Source organism: Paroedura picta, chromosome 3, assembly GCF_049243985.1.
Source record: "Paroedura picta isolate Pp20150507F chromosome 3, Ppicta_v3.0, whole genome shotgun sequence".
Lineage (NCBI taxonomy): Eukaryota > Metazoa > Chordata > Lepidosauria > Squamata > Gekkonidae > Paroedura > Paroedura picta.
Genome location: NC_135371.1, coordinates 138380307 through 138399290, shown reverse-complemented (window position 1 = coordinate 138399290; position 18984 = coordinate 138380307). Strand labels below are relative to the sequence as shown.

Genomic DNA, 18984 nt, shown 5'->3' with positions numbered 1-18984 from the left:
AAGAGATCAGCTGGGAGATGCTTTCTGCTCTTCTGCTGAGAAAATTTGTTCTGTATCCAGCTAAGGTGTTTTGTTACTTTTTTTTTGGGGGGGGGGAGGCGGTATCTGGAACAGACTCCCAACTCATCAGGTGGAAGTTGGATTCTGGCTGTGGGGAAAAGGAAAGAAATGAGCTTTTTCTCCTCACCTTTTTGTATTCAGGTAGGAGGGGAGGGATGAGAAACTTCACAGTGTAGCTGTTGTTCTGAGGTTTATTAGTACATCAAGATTTGCCTGATCCTCCAATCAGCTGTGAATGACCTTCTCACCAACAGGCAGTTGAAAACTTGTTGGGTAGCTGTTAGAATTGCTTTATGTAATTGGAACATATTTCTGATAGTTGCGTTGGGAGGGACCTCCGGGATCATCTAGTCTAACATCCTGCAGAATGCATGAAATTCACAAATATCTGCCTACCACAGTAACCCCAATTCCATGTCCAGATGATGCCCCCCACTCCAAAACCAGAGTCCACTCTGGCCTGGAGGAAATTAACTTTCCGACCTAAAGTGGCAACGAGCATTTTCCTGGACATGCGGGAAAGGGCCACAAGAGCCAAGCATGGACACAATCCCTTCTGTCCACCAACTCACAATCTGCCTAAATTCACAGAAACAGCATTTTTATGAGGTGGCTATCTAGCCTCTGCTTAAAAACTTCCAAGGAAGAAGAACCCACCACCTCCCAAGGAAGCTTGTTCCACTGAAGAACTGCTCTGTCAGGAACTACTTCCGTATGCTTAAGCTGAAAATTCTTATGCATTAATTTCATCCCATTCGTTCTAGTCCTACCCTCTGGGCAACAAAAAACAACTCTGCTCCACCATGCAACAGCTCTTCAAGTACTCATATTCAGTGTATGGTCTACTAAGACCCCTAGATTACTGGTTCTCAACCTTCCTAATGCCATGACCCTTTAATACAGTTCCTCATGTTGTGGTGACCCTCAACCATAAATTTTTACAAGTGTTCTTTCACAGAAATTAAACCGAAACTGACCAATGGCGAGAAGATCCATTGTTCATGATTGTATATAAATTGGGTTTTTTCTGGAGTTTTTCAGTTCAGTTCTGCCTCTTGACCCACCATGTCAATCTCGCTCTTTTCTGCTGTTCCAGACAGACGAATGCTGTATCTCGATCTACCCCACAAGGCTGTTGTGTGGATGGCACCCCACCCCCACCCCAGCCAAGCTGCTTGCCCTGCCGCAACCCCTGTGAAAGAGTTGTTCGACCCCCAATGGAGTCCTAACCCCCAAGTTGAGAACCACTACCCTAGATCCTTTTTACACATCCTACTGCCAAGACAAGTCTTCCCCATCCTATAAAGATGAATTTTTTCCCTACCTAAATGGAGATCTTTACATTTTTCACTACTGAAATTCATTTTAGCCCAGTTTTCCAGCTCATCAACTCACAGTCTGATTGTGAGTGTTGAACAGTATCATTTCAACTGCTGAACAGGTTTCCTGCAAAATTCATGGCACCCCTAGGCCTAAGTGACTGGACAAAAGAAAGCTTTATGTGAACTGAGCCATATATTCCCACTAGGGCTGCCAGTCCCCAGCTGGGGGACTGGGCCCCCCCCCCAAAAAAAAACAGACCAAAAGCCGGAGGGAAAAAAACTGATGTAGCATTGCCCTGATGCTGCTCAATGAGGAAAGGAAGGGTGGGACTAGGCAAAAGGCACTCTGAGAGCCAAGACTACCTTTCCCAGCATTCTCTGGCACATGGAGCATGCTCCTTTGGGAAAACAATATAATGATGTCATGCCAGCTGTACTGCTGAAAGAATCTGGTGAGAAGGGAAGAAACTGGAGCAGAAGAGTGGGCAGATTTTTTGCAAAAAGGTGCTGCCAACTTGGAACATTTGCTCCCTAATCTACCAACATGATGTCAGCACATTTCTGCGCTCCTCCCTGCTCCCAGAAAATGCCCTGCATCCCCTGCCAACAGTCCTGGCCACCCTTTCCCACCATTAGCCCAGTGTACCAAATCCCTAAGGCGCAGTTAATGATAGGCAAAAAATGGATGAAACTGTTGGAAGTCCTAAGGCACACTTTCATAAATACTAATTCAGAGGTTTGGTGTCCTTGTAAGTTATTATCAATATGATAACTTATTATTTCATCATTTGGGATATATACCTTAGTTGGTTCAGTAATCTATACCTGCAGCCCTTGTTAGTGCTGTATTGTTAAAAGAGATATAAATGCATGCTGCTTTGATTTCTCTTTCGCCCTATGTGTTGGCTTTACAAAGAGGAAGTTCTCCTTGGTTGCCAAACCCTATCCCTTCCTTTTAATGCTTTCTCACCCACATTCCCTCCAGCTTCTATTGTGAATGAAAACATCCACAGTAGCTGAGTGACTAAAATGGAAATCCAGTGACATTTTAAAGATTAACAAAATGTCATCTTTAAAGTGCACCTGGACCTTTGTTCAATTTTATGCCTGAAAAAGACCAGCATAGCTACCCCACTGGAATTATTAAGAGAGAAGTAGCCCACCTCAGGCCATCAGCTGCCATGTGCTTCGCTCTCCAACATGTGGAAGGGTGAAATGGCAGCCGTGGAGCGGCAAACCAGTGGGTGTAAAGTCACGGATGTGCTACAATCAGATATTCTTTCAAAGGAGAGTTCAAAGCGAGTTCGTAGGGCTATGAGCCTCTTTTTAAAACGCAGTCAGTCTAAAGCATAATTTGTCTGATTGTGATTGTCCTTAATTATGTCTTGCTGACAACATTAATTACAAAATTGGCAGAGTTAGACGGGTGGGCAGATTTGTGCTCTTATTTTCAGGGCTTTGAATGTTGCAATTTGATGGGTAGAGGTGTGTGATTCTGGTATCTATGCGGCCTCTGGGTCGTGGTGTTTCTGTTGCTAACTTGTCCTGTTCCCTTCCCCAGGAAGCAGTGAAGACGGCGGCAGAGAGTGAGCTTGGCCACCTGTTCTCTCTTTGGACTTTCCATCCTGACCCCTGTGCCATCTCTTTCTGCATCGGGGCAAAGGAGTAACGATTGTGACCCAGAATCTGGGTGGAGCAGAAGAACTCCGTGGGGCCTTGCTCTGTTTTTTTTAAGAGGCACATTTTATCGGACAAATCTCAACGTTGGGCTGCCAGGGCTGGAGTTGTCAGTGAGGCAGCTTGAGATAAGTGCATGAGTGTGCGAATGTGTGAGTGTGTGTGCGTATGTATGTGTACAGATAGACATATAGAACCTATAGCATTTAAAGGGTAGAGCTGTGACCTCGTTAACATCGCTGCACCTCCACCCAAGCCGTTCTGACACTCTTTTCTCCGGCTCACCCCTCTTGACCCATATTGGCTTCCCAAGTTGGGCCACTGCCTTGAGACACCAATTTCTGCCTGTTCTCTAAGCTTGACACATGCCCTTTCCAAGTCCTATGCTGGGTCTAGGGAGTGCACGTTGCCATGCACCCTGTGCCATTCAGACATGCTTCAACAAGGCACTGGTACTTGTGTACACCTTCTGTGCCCCTCATTTAACATGCTTTAACAGGCAATCAGCTGGAACTGCCAGGCTTGGCTGTGCAGGAAGAAAGGGAAAGGCAAGGAAAGAGTGGGAGGTCAAATGCAAGGGACATTTGGGACAGCTAGCCATGGATTTGTGTTTTTTTATTTACAGGAGGGGCACACCCAGGCTCAGCAGCCACTTCCCCTTTTTACAATGGATTCTCCTCCCCACATAAACATTCTTGCTACTGTCAACTTGCTGCTGTTTGTACATCTTGAGCATTTTGGGGTGTTTGGTTTCAAAGCTGTTCCCTGTATTGCAGTGACCTTTAGTCAGAGATCGTCTTGGCCCGATTATCCAACTGCAGTGAATACCTCCAACCTTGGGGATGGCCAAGATCTGCCTGACCCCCAAAAGGCACAGGAGCTCTGCCTTAATGGTCTTAGGCACATTGCTTCTCTCTCTTATCCTCTTGGGAAGTGACATTTTTGAAGCCTGGGGCGTTTTTGGCTTGTTTGTTTGGAGATGGCCTAGGCAGGAAATGGAGAGGAGGGGCAAGAAGTAGGATGTCTGAATGCATTACCAGTGGGAGGGCCGTGTGGTGGTGGGATTCATGTATGGACTGCTCCTTTCTCCTGATCTCCCACCCCACTTGCCACAATCTTCATGTTCTCTTTGCCACAGTATTACGTGGGTTAAAGCCTTTCTAGACACCACAAAGTTGCTTCGTGCAGAGCAGAATTATGCCAGACAGTCAAGCTGTGCAGTGCAAGGAGAGTCTCCTGCTTCTCTCCACACCCCTTTCAGTCATTTGCATTCAGGAAGAGCCTCCAGGCAAGACGTACAGCAGAAAGCAGGTCAGACTGCCACCCATGAAACCGATGGTCCGCTTGCTGTGTCACCTGCTGTAACAGAGCGGTGGGTTTGTTATTGTTGCCAAAGAGATGTATTAGAAGTTGACTTTTATCTAGGCCCTGGGGAAGGATAATGGGAGAAGCTGAGGAAGGGGGAGATGGGTTTATTTTTTCCGTTCAATATGAGAAGTTTAAAGCATAGGGTAATTGTGCAATTTGGACTGGGAGAAGGAAGAGGATGAGACGGTTGCACTCTAGGAATTGTGGCCTTTTGGGGCTATAGACCAAACCATGGATGTTGGAAATTGGAAAGGCTGCATGCAGATGCACAATCCACCGATGACTGCTGTAGCGTGTGGGTGGAGAAGACCCAGACAATATTTGCTTGGGCGGCAGGAAAGTAAGTTCCTGTTAGTTTTGTATACGTCTGTGGCTGCTCTCCCGCACTTTGCTGAGATCTGAGTCAGCTGTGGAAGGCAGGCATGGCATTGAGATGGATACATCCCCTCTTCTTTGGGTCATGACTACACAGATCTTAATGCACTTCAGTTGACATATGGCCTCCACCAATCATTATATTGGATGGTCCTTGGTAAGGAGGAGGTGACGGCATCCTAACTTCCCTCTCCTTGCCCACCCTGCTGATTCTTTTAGACCCACTGAATTCTATGGGGCTTACTTCTGAATAAGTATATTGAGGATCCTCCTGTTTATTTTGAATGGCGTATGCAGCCTGGGTACCTGGCAGATGGCCAGAGCTCCCAGGGCTCACTGTAGGCTTTTCTCATTCCTCTTTTTCTGTAGTCGGGACACTGTCATTTGCGTGACATTCCTCAGTGGGAAATAATATTTGCTACAACCTTGGTGAGGGCTCTGAAAACATCACTGCTGGGCGTGGCATGTTATTCAGCCTTTGCCCACAGGTGATTGTGATGGCAGCTTCCTCTCCCTTCCCAGCCCAGCAAATGCATCAGACTTGAAGGGACCTGTTTGCTGCTGCCATGGCCGCCAAACACAGATGGAGAGCACTGCACCTCCCTGAAGTCACATACGCAGTTGCCCAAGGTTTGGAAAGCAGGCAGCGTTGCCGTTACCTTTCTCCCCCAGCCTGCCCAAGGTAACCACATTTTGTTCCCTTTCCTTGTTACTGCTGGAAGTGTGTTCTGGATTGGAGTTTTCAGAGGCAGTGGCATTCCCAGGCAGGAATTTTGAGTCTGAGAGGAGCAGCCAGGAAACAGTTGGCAGCCTTTGTGCGGCCACCATGGTGTAGTGCTTAGAAGCAGAAGAACTAGACTAGGATCTGAGATGGCCAAGCTTGAATCTGCACTCTTCCATGAAAACTTGCTTTGGTCATCTTATCTACATCACAGGATTGTTGTGAGGATAAAATGGAGTAGAGGAGAACAATGTAAGCCACTTTGGGTCTCCACTGGGGGGGGGGGGATAGTGAGGCATAAACAAACACATTTAACAAATCACACTTAGCCATCCCACCAGATGTTCCTGAACCCAGGCAAGATATGTGGCCCCAGTGAAATGTCAGGCCTTGAGTTCTTTCCTGCCAAGGTTCATCTGGCTGCTGCAGCTGATGCCCCAGCAGGCTGCATTTCATATAGAGTTTTCCCACCCAGCCTGTGTCTGCCTCTGGGCCTCTCCTGGGGGGGACAGTTTCAAATGGGTAGCCGTGTTGGTCTGAAGTAGCACAATAAAATCAGAGTCCAGTCGCACCTTTAAGACCAACAAAGGTTTATTTAAGGCGTGAGCTTTCGAGTGCAAGCACTCTTGTTGGTCTTAAAGGTGCGACTGGACTCTGATTTTATAGGGGAGACAGTGTAAGAAGGCTGCTCTTGCAACTGTCTGCATTTTGCCAGGAGACATCAGTCAGTGGATTCCGTACAGCAGCTATGTGTAGCCAGTGCCTGCAAACAAGGCTGTCTCTTGTGTTCAGCTGTTGCTAGCCAAAACAGGAACCTCCAGCATAGGGGAAAAGACTTCTTCCACCAATGAAGGGCTGAGCAATAGCCACTCTCTCCCCAGTAGGAAAAGAATATGAACCTTAATCATATCTCCCAGTTCATACGGAATCATTTCCAATGCCATAAAACCAGGAAGGGGGGGGGGTGTCCACAGACATCATGGTCTTTGCCCATCCCATGTTTTATTCCCGCCAAGTGTTTTAGAAAGTGGCCAGGGCCAAATAGGTCTTCTGCCCAATAAGGCTTCTGACTGGCTGTGCCAATTTTTAAACATGTTGCTTGGGCAGCAGTTGCCATGACAGCACAAGGATCTTCATTCTGTGACTGAAGCTGCAGCAGCCATTTTGTAACTGTGCCCCCAACCTTGTGTTGGAATCCCAAAGGTGCCCACAGACTCAAAAAGGCTGGGGACCCCTGCCATAACATCCCTTTTGTCCTTTGGTTTGTGGAAATACATAAGCACCATTGTCATGTTCTTAATCAGTGTAGAATCAGACAATTAAATATCAGCTTATAGTCATGTGGAGACTACATACAGAAACATGGGTGGCTGCTTAGACTTTTTGTCACGCAACACTTGCGACACCCACCCAAATGCTCCCCGGAAAACCCATAAAGCCAGAGGGCATGGAGATAATTGGGCTCACAGTGGCCTAAATTGTGCCTAATCTAGCCATAGTACAGAAAGAGGTCCCCTGCTTGTTCCACAGTCTCTATCCTTGGTTTCAACTCAGTTGCCAAGTGGCTCAGGAAATCTGTAGAGCTGATGGACCTGCACAGGTACAAGCTAAAGGATTTGCTTTTTTTGTAGTATCAGCTAGTCCAGAGGGCTAAGTGGTGTTAGCATCTTTGTCTGTCTGTCACTGCCTAGGACTAAGTGTACCACTATTTCTGCAGCCTCACGAAATCAAGCAGTTGCAGTGGCCGGCCTGTGAGGTCTTGCAGTAGGGCTGGGGTACTGTTGTGCCCTGTGCTCTCAGCATCAGGAATAATCGGCCCTTGAACAGCTCTCCTACCAATCTTTGTGACCTTCACAAAAGTCCCTCTTACTCATGTTTCATGCTTCAAGACCAAGAGGGGTGTTACTAAATGCAGGATGTCTTTTGTATTTCCAGGAAGCACCAGGTATACCTAATGGTACATCTGCACTGATGAACTGGTCTGTGCCACCCCCAGGGAGGACTGCCAGGGCTCTGAATATTCTGCAGTTATGCTGCACTGCAAAGGAACCACAAATTAGTCCAGCTTTCTAAGAAGCTGTGTTTTCATTTCAAAGCCTAGCTGAGCCTTACAGTTGTGAAGAAAACTTTGAAAGGTGTACAGTACCTGGTGAAATCTCAATTATGAATTCTTAGCAAAGATTTCTCATCACTACAAGTAGGACATCATTGCCCTGTAATAAGACTTTCCTCATCCATTTTGTTCAGCTGATAATAAATACTACAAGTACAGGAAAGCATGCAAATTGGTTTAGATTATATCACACAGATGGCAGAATCCATCTTGTCATAGAATGCATGAGACTTTGACTACTTGTATCTGTTTAAGGAGGAAGGTTGCTCAGAATTAGGTGTTTCGGGTTTGGCTTCGTCATATGGTGCTACCCCCATGTCGCTGCTGTGTCTTACCCTCAGTTTCCCAGTCTGTAAAATGGAATCTTCGTGGCCCAGCCCTAGCTCAATCATTTGGAGCCAAGCAAGGCTTTCTATGTAAATTTCAGGAACTGCAAACACTAATTGATACAAAGCCTGCTGACTTATGCTTTATTCTTCTTGTCCCACTGAACAGTATTGAGCAGTGTTATAAGGACAAGCACAGGGACTGCCAGAGGATGGACTATAAGGTCCCACTGGTTTTAGCAGCCCCAAAATAAAATTTAAACAGATTCAGGTTTAATTTCCATGATTATGCAGCCTTTGGCCCCATGCTATGAACATTTACCATTACAGGTCACACAATCCAGCTTTTCCAGGCACAGAATTTACATGTCTGTTTTATTCGGGGTGTGTACTTGCCTGGAAAAGAGGCGAGCACAGCAAGGAGTGCCATAAGGACATGGAAGCCATTGGATCTTGGAGTCATTTGAATACAGTGGGTGGCCAGCTTGACTGTTCCCATGTGAGAAATGTATGTTCCTCAGGGTAGATGGTGGTTGTAGGAAAGCTGCCCAAGCCTATGTGCTTGTAAACCCACAGATCAAGAAGGCAAATATTTGCCTGTCTTATTGTTTTGGGAGGAAAGTTTCCTGTTGCAGCCAACTACATGTTAAAAGCTCAAAAGAAAGAGGGTAGGTGTAAGACAATTTGTTGAGCTTTGCAGAAGGTTGATTTGGGTGGGAAGGCTAAGCCTGATCCATTACCTACAGCAAAAATTAGTTGTGGGCATTGGGAAAATGATATTCCCTCAGGGAATTCTCTCACTTTATCTACAAGTAGATGAGGAAATGTAGACTGCATGTGACAGAGCTCTGTTATCACTTATTGTAGGGAAGCATATAAGAAGCCATGAGTAGATTTATAGTAGGTCAAATAAGAGTTTGAGACACCAAGTATCAGGTAGGCTTTTTCCTGGATGCTTCTCACACAAACAATTATCTGTGTTATTTCTATGGCTGCTGCAGGTATCTGTTCCACTATATATTTCTTGTAAGGCCTTGGAGGAGGAGCTGGTCTTATGGCTTAAGCGCTTAACACCCACTCAGGGCTGCTGTCCCACCCGAATGCCTCCTCCTCCAACTGGCCTGCCTATCTGTCCAGCAGTCAGCCAATCGCCTTCCATCCCCTACCCCTGACCACCCCCTCCTCCTTCCACTTCCCTCTGAGGCTTGGAGGCTGCAGATCCCTGTGAGAGCTGCCCTTGCTGGTGAGTTCCCTGCTGCCTGCAGCCTTTCCAGTTCCTGGGGGGTGGGAGGCCATCTGCAGAGTTCTTCCACTCCACCTCCCAATCTAGCATCTGTTGTATTCCTGAATGCAACTAGCTTTGCCCCTAGTAGAAGCATAAACATTGTTGACACAGCATTCACGTGGGGGCATTTTCTGTATATTTTCCCATGTCTTTTAAGGACTTTTCCCTTTCGCTGTGTGTTCCACCTTGATTCTGCATTGGCTCTTTGCTGTTCATATGCACAATAGCACTGTGACAGTTCTATTAATATTTGGAATAGACAAATGACAATAGATTGCTATAATGCTACAGCACAATAGTGATACAATTATTATTCCTTCAACCATCTTGCAGCATCCCCTCCTTATTCCTTTCCAGGCAGTTGGGAAAGCTGCTTGCACCTTTCTTCTGTAATTAAAAGGGCTGGAGACTTTCTGGTTTTAATTTTTTTTTAAATGAATTCAGAAGAATCAAAATTCAAAGCAGAAATAGATGTGGCAATATAGCATTTTTGAGCTATAGCAATTTAATGCCAGCAAGAAAATGGTGAGGAAAATATCATATAGGTAGGATCTTTATCAAAGAATGATAGAGTTGAAAGGTACCTCCAGGGTCATCTAATCCTACCCCCTGCAGAATGCATGAAATTCACAACTACCTGCCCAAGCACAGTGACCCCAGTTCCATGCCCAGATGATGCCCCACCCCAAAACCAGAATCCCTGGTCACTCTGGCCTATAAGAAATTCACCTTCCAATTCCAAAGTGGAGATTGGCATTTCCCTAGCCATGTAAGAAAGGGCCACAAGAACCAAGTATCAAAACAATCTCTTCTGCCCACCTACTCATAATCTGCCTAAGTTCACCGAATCAGTATTTCTGTCCAATGGCTATCTAGCCTTTGCTTTAAAACTTCCAAAGGAGAACCCACCACCTCCCGAGGAAGCCTGTTCTATTGTGGAACCACTGTCAGGAACTTCTGGATGTTTAGCCAAAAGTTTTTTTGAATTAATTTCATCCCATTGGTTTTGGTCTGACCCCCTGGAACAACAGAAAACAACTCTGCTGCATCTTCTATATGGCAGCCTTTCAAGTGTGTGAAGATGGCTATCATATCCCCTCTTAGTTGTCTTCTCTCCAGGCTAAACAGAAAACTGTGCACCATTCCTTACAATGCATTCAAAGAGCATTGCGAAGTTTGGGAACAGGGGAAATCCAGAAAGAGCACAATGTTGTGTGGATGCTCAAGCCCCCATCCCCCCCAGCAGTCGTTTAATGGGAGAAACCCCTGTGTGGAAGCAGCCACTGTTGAACATCATTGGCTGATCCTGCTGAGGAACTGCAACAGGCTATACCATTTGCATGGGTCCCAGATCCCAAGTTCTGCTGCCCACATCTGTGCAGTAGCACCGTCAGGCATAACTGCGGCCTAGCTGGGAGTCTGCATGGTAGTAGCATTAACATGAAGTGGTGAATGTTGGCCTCCCTTCTGTTTAAAAAGGAAGTTTGGAGGGGGGGGGGAGCACAGCAGGCATATAGGGTAGCTTCAGCTGGTCACTTCAAAGCAGGGAGAATTCCAATAGAGGATGACAACAACAGCAACCTTCAGCCTGCTAGCTATTTTCAGCAGTATCTGACAACTAGTTGCATTCCTACTGAACTGTGTTAGAAGGGAGAATTTTCTATAGGTATATGGTCTATAGCAACAAAATGCTTTCAGCCCCCTAGCAGCTGCATGAGGAGAGCTAAAGCTGCATTTTAATTTTTTTTTTGAGAAAGAAAGAGAGAGAGGCTATTTATTGTGTATATTTTATTGATACGGGTCATAATTGCTGTATTTTTTTATCAGTGCTGATTTCCATATCACTCCCAGCATGTGTGTCAAATACCATTGGTCCAGTAATAATAACAACAATAAAAAGTTTTTAAAATAACATCACCCTTGCCTGCTCTCCTCATACATTTGTGTCTCATAGCCAGCATCCTGTCTTGACAACATGGACTGTGTTAGTGAAGCAAGATGGCGTAGAAGTAGTGGATGGATGAACTTGCTTTGTGATAGGTGGCTTGGATGTGAGGTGACCAATTTCGTTCTTGACAAAACCTTCTGTGCCTTTGGCAGCTGAGTAAAGGTAAAGGTATCCCCTGTGCAAGCACCGAGTCATGTCTGGCCCTTGGGGTGATGCCCTCCAGCGTTTTCATGGCAGACTCAATATGGGGTGGTTTGCCAGTGCCTTCCCTAGTCATTACCATTTACCCCCCAGCAAGCTGGGTACTCATTTTACCGACCTCGGAAGGATGGAAGGCTGAGTCGACCTTGAGCCGGCTGCTGGGATCGAACTCCCAGCCTCATGAGCAGTGCTTCAGACTGCATGTCTGTTGCCTTACCACTCTGCGCCACAAGAGGCTCTGGCAGCTGAGTAACAAGAAGCAAATTCAGGGAAGCAGAAAGAAGAAGAAGAAGAAGAGTTGGTTCTTATATGCCGCTTTTCCCTACCTGAAGGAGGCTCAAAGCGGCTTACAGTCGCCTTCCCATTCCTCTCCCCACAACAGACACCCTGTGGGGTAGGTGAGGCTGAGAGAGCGCTGATATCACTGCTCGGTCAGAACAGTTTTATCAGTGCCGTAGCGAGCCCAAGGTCACCCAGCTGGCTGCATGTGGGGGAGTGCAGAATCGAACCCGGCATGCCAGATTAGAAGTCCGCACTCCTAACCACTACACCAAAGAGGCATGCTTGCTGGGTTTCTTCATCTTGTTAAAAGCACAGGAACTTTGTAACTGAATGTGGATACGGCGATAGCTTCAATAAGGTTACCTTTTGGTAAACATATTAAAATAGGATTCCACGTGACTTTTGTGGATGACAGTGGGGAAAGTAAAATAGGGAATATTGGTTATCTAGTTGAGGCTGGCCATCCTGAATCACCAAATCGGAAGGGTGCATAGAGACCATTTAGTCCAACCCTCTGCTCATTGCAGCCTAAAACATTTGTGATAGGTATCTGTCCAGCCGCTGCTTAAAGACTGCCAGTGAGAGGGAGCTCCTTAGGCAGCCAATTCCTCTGCTGAACTACGCTGACTGTGACACATTATTTTCCTGATCTCTAGCCAGCTGCAAGAACAAAATCCTTTTCAAGTATGTACAGGTGCTCTTCCCATAGGAAAGCCCAGCAGTTGTATCCTGCACTATATGCAGTGACTCTGTAACCCCTTAATTACCAAGAAGTTTCAGTTCATGGTACTACTGAGCATCCAAAATGCTTCAGCAATGTGTACAATCACTATAATCTCCATAGAGTGGATGGGGCAGAGGGCTGAGACTGAGTTCATGGGTGAGATGGACTCAGACCCTTAACTACTATGCTTGTGCTCTTATTCTGAAGGCAAGGTTGTGCCCACCTCTTACATTATATACAGAACCAGAGGAAAGACTGGGGAGAGGACAGAAACTACACTTTAGGTATTATATAAAACAGAGCAATCAAACTTGCAGGCCAAATGACACCAACAGCAGAAACAAATTGTTGCTTACTATGCATCTGACACCCCACTTCCCCATGTATTGCAGTTGCTTGAAAAGGTGCTTGTGTTGTTTAGAATTTTTAGGGCTTGCTCTGCTTGGCAAGAAGGCACCAGGTGGTATGGTCAGCCTCAATGTGGGGCCTGGAATTCTCCTATAATTGCAACTCTGTTTGCTAGTCAGCAGATTTGTGGCTTTCTATGAGCCCCTTGGTGGTTTGCTGGCAGGCAAGTTATTAACTCTTTGGGTGCCAAGGCCATCAATGGGCTGCCATTCAAACCAATGTCAGGGTAGGTTCCTTATAATTTGACCCTTAAACTGTTTCTCAACTAAAACTCATTAGTCAACCAGCAAGGAACAAGGGACAGCCTAACAGGTCACTCCTTTTCACAAGGTGACTAGCTCAGAGATAATATTTGCTTCAGTGACCAAAGCATCTGGACTTTAATGCTTAGAAATGTTTAGCTCTTAGGATAGGAGCAGATCAAATGTCCTGTAGTTGTAAGTAGTCTTCTATTAGAAATAAAAATAAGAATTGCAGAGCAGCAGCTGGTATGTCCGTTTCTTCAGCATTTCTAACGTAGGACTCTATAATTGCAACTCATCTCCAGACTACGGAGATAAGTTTCGCTGGAAGATATGGCCACTTCAAAGGTAGACCATAGAACAGCCTTTCCCAACTTTTTTACCATTGAGAAACCCCTGAAATGTTCTTCAGGCTTCAAGAAATCCCAGAAGTTACATGATCATGCAGAATATGGTTGGGAGGCATAGCTGTGTCCATGCTCACCTGGGGCCCCTCCACTTCCTACCCTCTAGGCCCATCATTGGCTTTTTGGGAGGGAGTGCCGATCAACATTTGCATAAAACACCCCAAAACTTTTTGACTTTGGCTGAATCCGAAAAGGTGAAGGCGTATTTACACCATTCAGATTTGACCAAATCCTAAACTAGGTATTCCTTTTTTTCCATTTTTTTTCTTGTAGAAAATAAAGAGAACGAAGGAAAAGAAACCCATTGAATTTTTTGCAATCGGAATTAAGAGAAATGTTTTATTTTAAAAATGTGACAAAGTCACTAGAAATTCAGAAAAAGAAGCTATTACTGTAAAGAATGGGGAAAATCCAGAGTATTTCCCTCCATGGGGGCATCACGCCTAGGCTTTTACACAGAAGTGAGAGTGGCACTTTTCTGGCTCATTCCTTTTTCCTGCTGGTCAAGATGCAAGGGCAGGTGGGCGTGCCTATCTCCTTTGAAGCTGCCCACCCAAATCTGGCAACTGACAAGTCTAGAACTCACAAATTCTATTAGGCTAGTCTGCAGCAGTAAAGCAGAAAGCAGCTATGGCCTCTATAAAGGGTAAGTGTATTTTGAAAAAACAGCCTACTTCAAGTGAGGTATGAAGTGGTTGCCATAATGGGATTTTTAATGCTTAAAAAAAAATAATTTAAAAGTCTCAAACACTAACTCTTAGGAGCTACAACTTTTAGGAGCCACTGCTGTTGCAAAATGACACACTTAAGCCCTCCAGCCTGTTCCACAGTGGAAATCCTACACATGGAGGCATGAATTGCTCCTGAACCGGCATTTTTAAGGAAAATGCTTGTGCCCTCACCCTCGCTGCTACTCTGCAATCTGAGCACAAATTGTAGGTTTTAATCATTTATGTCCTCTTTTTCTTTCCTCTAAGATGCAACATCTGTCTCTTCTATCTCCAGCTGTTCTGGCTGCTGGGCGGGGGCTGGAATATAATAAATCTGATACCACAAGCAGTTACTTGCAATACATCCATGTCTTCTTGCAGCAGCAGTTGTAGGATATCACAGGACATTTTCCCATGTCATGGAATTGGCTCCAGATGGGTTGACTATGATTGTTTTTGCTGATTATGAAGAACATTTTAACACCATTCATTTATCATACTAAGTTATATTTCTAGAACTGGTGTGCTGTTGTTTTTAAACTGTTTGGCAGTCCTTTCAATGCTATGTCCTATTCTTTGTCCAGGCTAGAGCACAAATCTCCCAGACATTATTTGAAAGAAATAACCACACAATCTCTTTGATCCAGGATTGATGTCCTGAAAGCAGTAGTCATGACGGAATACACCACCACTGATGCTGGATAAAGCTGGACACTAGGAAAGAGACCCAAATCATTTCCTTGTAGTAAAAATCATGTGTGTGTGTGTGTTTGTGTGTGTGTGTGGAGGGGGCCCCTATTAGAACCTGTCCTCCTTTGCTAACATGGCTTGTTGACAGTTCTCCAAATGTAAAGCCTTGACTGAGAAATCCTGTGAAACTCTGCCTCAGTGGTAATATTAGTCAATGGGGAAAAAACTCCTAAAGGAAGAAAGTAGTAGGCACAAGACAGAAAGCTGGCTCTAACGGCAGCCTAAGCCTATGCATGTAAAGTCAGAAGAATGACCTAATGAGGGTCAAGAGAGCACTTCCAACTTCACAATGGCCAGGAGTAGTTTGCTTCCATCCTGTTTTGGTGATTGCTGCTACTGAGAACTGACAAGATCTGATACATTGATCTGCATGCACTGATAGCACAGTATGTAAATACTTCTCTGCCCTGACCTAGATGGTGATAGCTAGCTAGAGCTTGTCAGGTTTTGAAAGTAGGATTGTAGGATTGGCTCTGGTTAGTATTTGGATGAGAGACCACCAAAAAAGTCCAAGGGTCTCTACACAGAGGCGGGCAATAGCAAACCACATTGGAGCATCTCTTGCCTTGAGAACTCTATGGGGACCCCCTAAGTTCTGCAGCACTGAGCACTCTGTTCATGAGTATTAAAAATGCAAGGAAGTTGAAATCATTTTTGATCTCTGGTTTTATGACACTATGTTGTCCAGCGTAAGCCACAGGAGATACAGCAGGCAGATTAGTTGAAAACAGGCGTATAGAGTCTGTATAGGGTGGTGATAGAGCTGGAGAGTTGTGCATGGCAGGAGTCATGTATTTCATGCATGATTGTGTATTGCTGGACTGTTCTGTCTCATGGCAGTGGGCAGCATAAACAGGATCTTTTTACAACCACAGGAATCACTAGGTCCAGTTTATTCAAATCCACACATTTTGATGGTGCTTATACAGGATGGCCAGGAGATGTGCTAAGTAGAATATAAATTACTGCACACTGGTCAGTTTCACTGCCCTTAAAAGAATTATGGTCCATAACAGGGAAAAGGGAGAATATAAGGCTTGGTTCACAGTTCTATTTCTCCATTCAGAATGGAGACTTTACATAATTCATTGAGATCTCTGTCATTCTTCTGTTCTAAAGGCCAATAAAAAAATGTTTTTCAAGCAGAGGGCATCACAATTCAGCCTAGCTACAAAAATAAAGTTGTATGAAGACAGACATGTAAATGGCATAAGGACACCACAGAAATGCAACACAGGTGAAATGGAGGTTAAAAGGTGCGAGGTACCCGCCGTCGCCCAATGTTCCTGGAATCAACTGATGTGGGGAGCTGAACGGTCATTTGTCACCGTAGGTTTGAGGTGAACGTTGGCAAAAGGATTCCTGCAGAGAAAAAGCAAGGCACAACTTTAGGGAGATGAGCTTTAGGGACTGAGTGACCCTCAATGAACAGGGACAACAGGACAATGGTGGGAACAAGGATAAGGAAGCACCAACAACATTCATGAGGAACGTAACTCCCATTACAATGAGAAGAACATACACCAATTTTTACTAGACATGCACAAATATGGTTTTATATGGAGAGGCAATGTGGTCCTAAGTGGTCTGGGTCTTAAATGTTTTAGCGCTTGCCTTTATGATTCTTTCCATTTTTGCTCTTAAATGTGTGGAGCACTTCAGAATAAGGACAGATGGAAAGCGACAGGTTTCCTCAGAGGGAGAGCAACACCCAAAACAATCATTTTTAGTATGTGCAAAGAAAGAAAAATGTCACTGAGGGTCAAAATCCGATTCAACACAATCCATGATTGTTATATTTGAGTCCAGGAGCACCTTAGAGATCAACAAGAGTTTCAAGGTGTAAACTTGCAAGAGTCAAAGCTCCTATCGGCAGACACAGTCGAACAGAAGTGGAGATTAGGGTTGGGTGCTTTGGCGTCCGAAGCTGCCGTTTGCTCCCAACGCAGCCATGCCGCGGGGGTGGGGAGCTCCATGCCTGCTTGTGTGCGCCTGCCGGTGTGCAAACACCTGCGCCTCCCCTCCCCCCTGCAGTGCGGCGCCGGGTGCATCGGGAGCGAACGGCTGCTTCGGGTAGGCCCAACCCTAGTGGAGATTTGTGTCTGACAAAAATAACTTTGATTCTTGCAAGCTTACACCCTGAAGCTCTTTTTGGTCTTTTAAGTACTACTGGATTGGAATTTAACTGGTGTACTGGAGCTCAACACGGCTGTCTTTTGAAACTAACTCTATTATTAGGCACTCTTAAAGTTTTTCCTAAGCTAGTAAGTACATCAGGAGGCTGTTCTGAAGTCAGAGACCAATTCCGCATGGAGATGTAAAACTCACGCTGCCTCCTGCTTGCAAAAACGTGCTTGTAAGCCACGAGATTGCAAGCTTCCTGGTGGGAAACCCGTCCTGCGTTATCCCGCCACCTCATCATGGCTTTTTGCTTCTTGACAAGGTGGAAAGGAAAAACAACCTGAACTTCTCCCCCACTCCTTGGCTTGTCAATCACCGCAAGCCACCAATGCCATCACAGCGATTGTTTCGGCGACTCAAACTTCGTTCTCCCCCAAGCCCGAAAACTTATTTTTTTCTTTAAAAAGTGCATTTCCACATTGCTATGGAAAAACACTACAACACCCAAACATGTTTTTAAAATAACACTTCTGCATTGCCGTGGGATCACACCACAACAATAAAACATTCCCTCCACTTTTTGGGATTCTTGGTTTAATGGTCTCTATTTATGTTTGGGTAGATTTGTGGTAGGCTGGCCATGGTAACTGGACCCTGATGAGTGATTTTGTTCACAGGTTTTAAAACAAAGAGCATGGATGTCTAGTTGATCAGGAGATGGCGCTTCCTCACACAGACACCCTTTCCCTCTTCCTACCCCACTGCCCGAAAACACAAATAGGAATGTGTTTTGGCTGTCAAATCCCAAAATTACCATGCACAGTGAGAACATTTTATTTTAACATATGGCATGTAGCTTTGCAATTCTGCAGCAACGTGGACCACATCATTTTTTTTTTAAATCACAATCGGGAAATGGAGATGGGAGGGCGGGTGCAAAGGTGAGCCAAACACTGCCGAGACTGCTGCGCATTTCTCCCTCCACACAGACCTGCCCCTGGTTGCTCCCTGATGTGCAGCACAACAAGACGTGACAAATCAGTTTTTGGCAATTTCCTTCATTGCAGAGGAAATCTTGGGAAAACTCATGCCAGCCACTTGAGAGCACCAGGTTGCTGCAATAATCATGTGGAAGCAGCACTAAAACCCAAGAGCAATGAGAGGCTGTCCTGGGAGCAAATTCCTCATGCGGGGTCAATCCTGGCTGGGATACTTAATGCTTCCTGCATGTTTTCAATCATTTAAATTGCTCCTCTGAAGTGACAAGTTTCACTAGGGGCTACTAATTAGTTTGGGTTTTTAAAAAACATATAACCTTGTGAGATCCTAATCTCAGATCTCTCCTGTTGTATCCAGTTACACTCCAAGTGTTGTACAGCACTTTATTATGAGGAGTCCAACACAGCCACCACTCTTGCCTTGGGAACATGGATCCTACACCTCATTCCACATGTACATCTCTCTGAGTGCTGGGAAGTGCAGCAGTCCTCTGCTGCAGAACACACCACCTTTAAACAAGACACTTCAATTTGCACTCTGCCAGTGAGCCTCCACGTACTTACAGCAAGAAGAATCAAACCCCACCACTGTGCCAAGAGAGGTGATGAACACCAGTCCATGGAGTTTAACACTCTACAAGGTCAATATCCATACAGCTCAGTAGCAATAATCACCAATGACGCTTTAGCAGCATTCTCATGGCAACGGTAACGTGCTCCAACATTAAGTTGGAAGGCAGTAAAATATTCAAAGGGCTGGTGGACCTCAGAAACCAAGTGAGTCTAGACCAGAAACCAAGTGAGTCTAGACTCACTATGAAACTTTCATCTAGTGCTATCAAGAATGCTATCAAGGGTGATGTAAAGTTTTCAAAAATAAATATTTTTAAACCTATTGTTCTCGGTGAGCCACTGTTACAAAGGAGAAGTGTAAAACAAAGGCTTT

The 18984-nt window shown here is 45.2% G+C and overlaps 2 protein-coding genes across 13 annotated transcripts in view; one reads left to right on the top strand and one right to left on the bottom strand.

The window, feature by feature from the left end:
• Nucleotides 1–11159, top strand: part of AATK (apoptosis associated tyrosine kinase) — an 83148-nt gene extending 71989 nt beyond the window's left edge. For 8 of the 10 annotated variants that reach the window (XM_077328225.1, XM_077328227.1, XM_077328226.1 and 5 more), the window contains one exon: nucleotides 2944–11159. In XM_077328225.1, the coding sequence (XP_077184340.1) occupies nucleotides 2944–2972 (29 nt within the window). In that variant the 3' untranslated portion in view covers nucleotides 2973–11159. The remainder of the gene's footprint in view (nucleotides 1–2943) is intronic. The other 2 variants (XR_013229475.1, XR_013229476.1) reach the window with 2 other exon arrangements.
• A 4637-nt stretch (nucleotides 11160–15796) lies between these two features.
• The window catches only part of BAIAP2 (BAR/IMD domain containing adaptor protein 2), a 184366-nt gene continuing 181178 nt past the window's right edge, over nucleotides 15797–18984 (bottom strand). For all 3 annotated transcript variants that reach the window (XM_077328236.1, XM_077328235.1, XM_077328233.1), the window contains one exon: nucleotides 15797–16281. In XM_077328236.1, the coding sequence (XP_077184351.1) occupies nucleotides 16212–16281 (70 nt within the window). In that variant the 3' untranslated portion in view covers nucleotides 15797–16211. The remainder of the gene's footprint in view (nucleotides 16282–18984) is intronic.